This window comes from Cantharellus anzutake (assembly GCF_015039405.1).
Source record: "Cantharellus anzutake strain C23 chromosome Unknown EI90scaffold_97, whole genome shotgun sequence".
NCBI classification, from domain to species: domain Eukaryota; kingdom Fungi; phylum Basidiomycota; class Agaricomycetes; order Cantharellales; family Hydnaceae; genus Cantharellus; species Cantharellus anzutake.
The window spans coordinates 235,226-243,097 of record NW_024067047.1 but is presented as its reverse complement, the minus strand read 5'-3'; the positions used below and the strand labels follow the sequence as shown (position 1 = coordinate 243,097).

The 7,872-nt window shown below is 47.4% G+C and overlaps 2 protein-coding genes across 2 annotated transcripts; one reads left to right on the top strand and one right to left on the bottom strand.

Annotated features, from left to right (window-relative positions):
- Positions 1–1,077: 1,077 nt before the first annotated feature.
- Positions 1,078–3,675, bottom strand: EI90DRAFT_3133107 (uncharacterized protein; the record flags this gene model as incomplete). The annotated part of the gene is made up of 5 exons (XM_039064548.1): positions 1,078–1,890; positions 1,940–2,222; positions 2,336–2,376; positions 2,433–3,152; positions 3,208–3,675. 5 exons carry the CDS (start codon positions 3,673–3,675, stop codon positions 1,078–1,080), a joined length of 2,325 nt encoding a protein of 774 aa, XP_038909801.1.
- Positions 3,676–6,761: 3,086 nt separating this feature from the next.
- On the top strand, positions 6,762–7,351 carry EI90DRAFT_3257613 (uncharacterized protein; the record flags this gene model as incomplete). Its single annotated transcript, XM_039066607.1, has 2 exons — positions 6,762–7,036; positions 7,121–7,351. The coding sequence occupies exons 1-2, from the start codon at positions 6,929–6,931 to the stop codon at positions 7,349–7,351; spliced, it is 339 nt and encodes a 112-aa protein (XP_038909800.1). The 5' UTR covers positions 6,762–6,928.
- Between the last annotated feature and the right edge of the window lie 521 nt (positions 7,352–7,872).

The following is a 7,872-nucleotide window of genomic DNA, read 5'->3' as shown; positions in this document are numbered from 1 at the left end:
GCTTGAGGAAACCAAGGGGGCTTCATCAAGGGTATCAGGCTCGGCATCCTCAGCACAAGTTGATGCAACTTGTAACGCTCCATTGACTGCTTCAAGCCCACCAGGCGCCACACAACTATCATATGCCCGAAAACTTCTTCTACTGTCACATCGACATCATCTTCTGGGGTATTTGTGAACTCCTCTTCGTGTAGGGTAGAACTTGAGTGTGGGTGAGTATTATGATTGTCCTGTGGTTGCTTTCGTGGGGCGGTTATTTCTTCGGCCAAGTCAGGATTGTGTTGGTGAAGGGAATCAAGAATCAAGCGGAGTGGGCGGCTGGTTAGACTTGAGTGAGATAGATTGAAATTACCCGAGCGGCATAGTTCAAAGGCCTAGAATTTATTAGTACGTGTGCCCATGGGAATGAAAATTTCGCGTTCCAATTACTCACCTTTTGAATTCTATCACACCGATTCATAGTCTGGAAAGCATGAACTAATGTTTGAGGAACACGGTCTCTCAGTGTTCCCAGCTTGGTGTTGAGTATTATATTGGATGAGTCAACCCCATTTCGTAGCTGCGCATAAACCTCCTGTACAGCAGCTGCCTGCTGAGACTGCTTTATGGAATGTTTTAATGGGCGCTGGATTCCGACATCACAGGGTTGCCAGAGTCCAGTACACCCTCCAGGGATGTAGTCGAGTATAATCCAAGGATAGTTTTGGTGCAACCAGAGTCGAAATTCATGAGACGTGTGAACTGGCCACACATCAAGCTGCCAAATACATTCTTGAAGCGGGTCAAGGGTGTTGATGAGCGACACTTGTGATCTCAGAGCTGGACTATGAGTAATGACTCAGTCTCAGCCAATATGCGTGAAGAACTAGATATATTACCTATGAGTAATGACTAGAGGTAATATACATAATATAAGTTACAATGATAAAGCAATGAGGGAATGTAACTAACTAACCTCAGTCTCAGCCAATATGCGTGAAGAACTGAGGGAAAAGGAAATGAATTCAAATGAATGAATATGTCCGTGGCCTGGCACGGATTAGTCCGAAATAATATAAAAGAGAAAAGGTGTTGTGACTAAGTAGTCACGCTACCGCGGGAATGTGGCTGTCCGGGCGAGTTCCTCACCCGGATGTGGGAATGTGGCTGTACGAAAACTCGTCCGGCCTCCCATAGCACACGGTTCCTCCAACAAAGGGAGAGTCGGCCCTTTTCAGCGTTGAAATAAGGGACCAGAATTGTTTTTACAAATGATTGCATTGTTCCAATATTAGCCCAATAGGTGTCATTGCCAGAGATCTCGAAAAGAAAGCCGAGCCGCTTTGTGTCATCATAATTTGGGGCATTTATTGAGGGGAGACTTGCTGGGGTTTTGCCTCGGAAGATGGCCTGGAATGGCAAAAGACCCCCATTCGCAGAAATGGCCACATTAAGAGTAAAAGCATGCTTTTCATCATGGCTGACAGTGGAAACCTGGCGTGATCCTTTCTTTTCATATGTAGAGGTCGAATTTTGTTGGTAGATTACTTGAGTCTGGTCTGAGTTCACCCGGAGGCTATCAGGAATCATGTATCGACGGATGGAGTATGCTTGGCGAAGCAATGAAGAATAAATTTTATCATCGGCATTGGGAGGGATCTTTTGGGAGGCATGTGTCGCTCGACGCAAGCTCCACTTCATCTCCTCTTTGAGAAACTTTCGAACCCAGCCCATACTCGCTGCAAAGATGCTTCCATCTTTTCTCACAACTGTCCTTAGGATGCTGGGCCGGCTATGCTGAATCTGCGCAATGATGACACCACGAATTTGGTGAGCATCCAGTGCGGCGCCAGCTTGTCGAATGCTAAGGAGTGTTTGTTTGATTGCCTCTATGGTCTCAGGATAGGATGCCTATCGTTTGATAAGTCCTCAATATGATTCTAATTAATACTTAACTCACTAATATGCCCTTCCTTGTAATGTTCCCCCCAGGACAACTCTCTTTCGCGACCTTTGCAAGTGTCTCCTCAGACCAACATGGACGTGACCCTGTGCGGTCAATCCATTTACGAACAACATCAGCCCAGAGTGATTGGAAGAGTTTCTGGCTTCTTGTTTGACACCCCTTCACAATTTCAGTGGGGCTCATGCTCCAGCCGACAGTCGCCGCCACTTCGGTTATCACAACCCAAAAGATGGGCTGGAACCAGTTTGTCGCACGTGCAAACTTTCGGACCTTCATCCTAGGAGGCTGGATAACGTTGCTTGAGCAGTGGGCAGTCTTTTGGCGCTTTTTTTTCTCAAGAATTCTTCAATCTGACGTTTTGGCCGTGATATCTCTGCTGTTGGAACCAACATGCCTGGAACACTAGCATTCGTGTCCGCACCATCCAGGCCCTGGATATCACTTTCAGTCAAAACCATTTTCGTCCCGATGAAGTCACTTTGTTCACCTTTTCCCCCACTTCAGTCCCGTTCACCACTGCCAACTTTGCTCGGTGCCGCTGCTGTCGTTCTCGAGCTAATGCTCGGCTCTTCTCTGCCTTAACCCTGGACACCAGCTGCTCTTCCATCTGTGCATCTTCATGTCTCTCCGTGATCTTCTCAAACTGCATCAATGTCTGTTGCTCAAATTCCTTGCGACTGACACGGGAGAAGAATTTCAGTATCCCATGTCCCTTATCTTCCTCCCAAAAGGTGAGGTCCAGCTTTTTCCTTTCTCCCCTTAGTCCTCCGCTATTGGGGTTCGATCCAAGGTCTGCCAATGGGAGCATTGGTGCTGCTTGGTCTGGCAACATCATCATTGCTGGGGTCATCGTTGCTTCAACTAACGCTGTTGATTGTCCGATCATCATTTCCGGAGCCACTTGGTTTGACGATGTCTTCATTGCTGGGATCATCGTTGCCAGGTTAGCTGCTGCTACTGGGAATATTGTAGGTGTCGGCATTGTTATTGCTTCAACTGATGCCATCGATTGTCTGATCGTCATTTCCGGTGCCACTTGGTTTGACGATGTCATCATTGCTAGGATTGTCGCTGGGTTAGCTGCTGCTGCTGGGAATATCGTAGGTACCGGGTTCGTTATCGCTGATGCCATTGATTGTCTGACTGTCATTTCTGGGGTCACTTCCACTGGGTCAACCACTGTCACAGGGACGAGCGCTGGGACTGTCTGATTGCAGGGCAGTGAGATTTTTCATTACCTTGGCCACATTCTACTTACTTACTTGCGTGCTGTGACAGTCAAGAATCGACATCAGAAGTTTGACATGAAGTGTCGCTGTGTCATTGCCAGTGTGGAGCGGGTGTTCGGTTGGGATAAGGTGATGCATCAGTGCATCAAGAGCAAAGAAGCCACACGATGAGGCATCATTTTGGTACGCAATCGGTAGCCATGCAATGTGGAATGATCGATCTGATCTGGAGTAGGATGCATTGAGCCACCATTGAAGGACCATAATCGCTTCCTTTGCTGCAGCTGATTGCACGTCCCCCGTTGGGCATAAGGAATCACCAAGGTAAATTGTTGATTCAATGGGAGAAATTGAGAACGCCATCCAGTGGTTATTATTAACGAGCATGATACCCCCAAATTGAGATACAGATCCGGATTTGAGCTCGGCCCCAAACCCACGGAGAGTTTTGAAGGTAAGATCATCCCTATATCTTCCCAACCCATCCCCATCTGATTGCATTGCACACCCAGTCAGGTACTGAATGTCTAAGGGGCTCAAAATCCTCGCGCTTACATTCCCAGCCACCAGCACATTTTTCAGGAGTTCGGTGTGGAACATAATGTCTGTGGTCACAAGGCAGGAAAGGGAGAGGTAACGTGTGAGCCCCCCAATAGAACTAGAAACTAATTTTGAGAATCCGAGGACTTTGGCATTCCATTTGCAAGACAGGAGTCATCTCTGGGCTGCTATGATAGCAGCATGCTGTGCCGGGTAAAGGTTCGCTAATTTCCCAACTTGCACCTTGGATTCCTCCCACACCTCCTGCAGGTTCTGTAGGCAAAATAGGGTTTCCCAGATTTGGAGGATGTTAGTGGGAATGTAGCGCACGCCAATTTTAACCGAATGAGGAGGGTTATTGTAGTCAGATTCATATTCGGAAATGAGTTTCTTAATTGTGGGACGGGGGGGCCAGTGCATGCTGCGGAGATCATTTTCAGCCAGTTCCTTGACCGAGGGTGGGTGGTGGCTGAGACACACAGATATGTCCAAAGATGTTTGGAGGGATGGAAGTTTAAAATCGAGGAACTCAGTCACGGATAGGGCTTCACTAGGAAAGTAGGATCCAATGAGAGCCCTTGGAATATTTCTGTATGAGATAGGTTCATCTGTGTGAGAACAAATTTGCCGTGCAAGTGCAAAGCCATCCATTATGGGGTAGCCAAGTGCAGGAAATTTTTCAGAAAGACAAGCGAACATATTTTCAAATTTAGTTCTTAACGTGATCAATTTCTGATAGTATTGCCTTCCTTTTATGGTAGGCTCACCAGTTGGGTGTCACGCATCAGTCTGAGCTGCCGGTTCAATACTTTTTGTCACGCTCCGGATGCAACTGGTAGTTGGTTGTGTGAGTACAGTATATCCAGTCGCTCTGGTAAAAACTACGTTTGGCAGTAAGATTTTGACTCGATGTAAACAATGGTAAATGCATGCTGTTCCAATGGCCTCAACGGCAGCCCTGCGGCTTCTATGTCGCAAACCACATCCCCCCACCGCTCGATCCAACCGCCAGGTTTAAAACCCTGGACCGCAAAACATTTAGAGGAGTCACCCAGTACCCAGTTTCGCCACATCGGCGAATACTACCACCGCTTCGGTATCCGCATATATGGGTGCACATGTGGTGCGACCACACAGACCAGGGAGCACGCACTACAGGTATGCCCATGGCCACACCTCAGAAAGCTTAGACATCTATTGGGCCATAGTCCCCAATCCAAGGGGAAAAGGAGGGAGCTCAACAGAGTTTGGAGAATATCAAAAATCGACGTCGAAGCAGGCGTACGAATACATAACAACTGGGTTCTTTAATCTGCCAATCTGCCAAGCTTCAGAAGACCAATGACCCAGTGCTTGAATTCTCGAATCGGGAACAACCCCGAGAGCTGCCAAAATTAGATGCTCCTCTTAAGCGAAACAAGTTGGCCAGCGAACTCCAAGGTACGTAACTTGTGCAAAAACCAAGAACGTGTAGGGGAGTGAACCACCGTGACATGACGAGCCCAGAGATGAGGGGGGAAAAGGAAAAGAGTCATCTGGGATGACGTTGTAACGGGTCTATCCAACTAGACTCGCGACTCAGGTCTGGGGGGGTAGGGCTCTCTCTATCTCTAGGGTAGATGTGGGTCCTGCGAGTACGGTGCTGATACTCTGTCTAACCTCTAACTAACTGTCTGTACAGTTGTCACGGAAGAGTCCGATACAAATATAAAAGGAAAGTCACATGTGTGAATGAATGAAAATAATAAGGAAAATAAAGAAAAGGTCATATCTCCTCAACCACCCAACCAGATCCGACGATCTTGAGCTCGTCAGAACCACCTCCACAGTATCTACAACTCCTACTATTACCACGACTCACCAATCCTAGTCCCTGATGCAGTAGGGGGTGAAATGCGTGATAAGGGTTGGTTTGACCTGCACGGACTTGTCCCCACAACAACGTTCAAAAAACAGAAACCGGATTGAGCGGATGACTGCAGTACTACCATGGATCCGGCGGTCAGCTTTGGGGCTGCAATGTCAGCTGGGTCTCAAGTACAACCTGATGCCCATTGTCACGCTGTAACCTAGTTGGTACGTAGTGGATGTTCTGTGTCGCGGTTCATATTTCCCAACCAGCGGTTCGGGTTCAAACTTTACTTTTCATGCACAAGTCCGGGATCACTAATAAAAGAGCGCGAGGAACAAACTCGAACTAACAAGCGCTCTTTAGTTATGGATGCTTCCATCGTTGCTCATGAAGCTCTCGCTCACGCAAACTCTGCTAACTCCTTGGGTCCCATTAACCCCGGTTCAACCGTGGCTTACCGCAGTGCAGCAGTGTCTAATCAGACTATATGCATGGTGATCGCAACGCACCCGCCGAATTCAGTTTTTTTTTTGGGGGGAATGATCACTGTGACCGACGTCGGTCCATGTTGTAAACGCGGCGTTCCAAATATGGCAACCCGCTTCAGCGGTTCACTCGCAACCCAGATGTAATATAGAAAGAAATATAACTAAAATACACATGGCGCTCCAGCGCCCATATTTATACTTCTCAACAATATTCCAGGCTCTTCTATGCCCAGCGCTTACACAGGTGCCTAGTAACCCCTAGAATATTCCCGGATATTCCGGTTCAGTTTCATCATGTGACTTGTATTCCAACAGTCCATATTATGGCAGCCATCTTGTCACACCCCACTCCCACTGCCGTTGCGGTTTTCTCCGATCATCTGCACTCGATCTGTTTAATACAAGATATTCGTGCAGGCACATTGCCTCCAAATTTTTGGTCATACAAGCCTGCTCGACCTTGGTATCGGTGGTTGGAACAAATTGTGGCAAACAACCAGAATTTCTCCATCTATCATGTGAAGGCTCATACTCAGGAGCTTGATGTCGCTTCGAGGTTGAACAATGCTGCTGATCGCTTGGCAGCTCAAGCTCATTTCGACCCATTGCAGTCACCACTGGCTCCCCTACCTTCATTTTCGATGGATGACTTTGTGGTGTGGCATCCAGGTACGTTGATTCAAACCTGCTCTCTTATTTCTCATCTCGGTTTGTGTCAATGTCCCACCATGCATTGTCTGCGACACCCGAGTTTCGCCTGCCCAATCCCAACTTCCCATCATGCCCACCATTCCCATATGTGAGATCCAATGCTGGCTACTCTGCTGCTGTCCAGTTGTACCTTTGATCTGGTCAGTTGCCCTCTAATTCATTGATGTTTTTCAGGGGACTGAGTCGAAGTGGGCGGTGTCAGAATGGTTGTAATTGTTTGGAATCTCCTTGTCATTTGTTCTGTGACTGCCCTATTTTCGAGGCCTATCGAGTGTCCACTTTGGCTGACATCGCGCGTTCGTCACAAGAGGTTTTGGAGGACATCCCTTTACTTGTTTGTGGCAGGGTGTGTCAGGTAATTCCTTCACTCCTATCTGATAATTCCGCTTTATCCTGGCCCCATGGGTGGAATAGATGGTTTTTGGGCCATACTCTGTTATTAAAGCGGGATTTCCCATCACTTCCAGATAGGGTGGCAATTGCTTTGTCTCATATCTGGCACGTTGCATTTATCCATTTGGCTGGTCATATATGGGGGCATGTTCAGAGGGCAGCTGGTGGTGGTTTGGTTCATTGCCGGTTTTGATCTTCGAGTTGTTTCTTGGTGTTTTGGTTAAGATTTGATCAGTCAATGAGGTCTAGCTTTTCAGTTATGACCTTAGCTGTATTGTAGCGGAGTTGTCTGAATTTATTGTTATATTGTTATATGGTAATCAGTGTGCCGCATGTGGTGCGAATAAGACGTTTGTCCTCTTTCCCCTCTTGCATTGTTCGATTCATCACTTACAATGTTTGGCAGCACACCAAGGTGAATGGCATGAAGTATCAAATCCAACTGGGTAATGCCCCCAATGACTCTTCCACCTGAAGCGAAGAAATTGTCTTGCAGACCAACTGTATGCTTTAAATCCTCTGAAAAACACGTCTGGTCTTGGCCACCATTGTGAAGGTATGTGGCCAGCTTTCTTCGTTGTACTGGACCTCAGTCGTCGTGTACGTTTCAAGAGGACATGGTGAAATCGAGTATGGCTGGACTTATGCCGACAATTGTAACTGCTCTTTAACTTGCAAATTCTGCACCCAATGTTCAAGGAGAGCTGAGTTGCG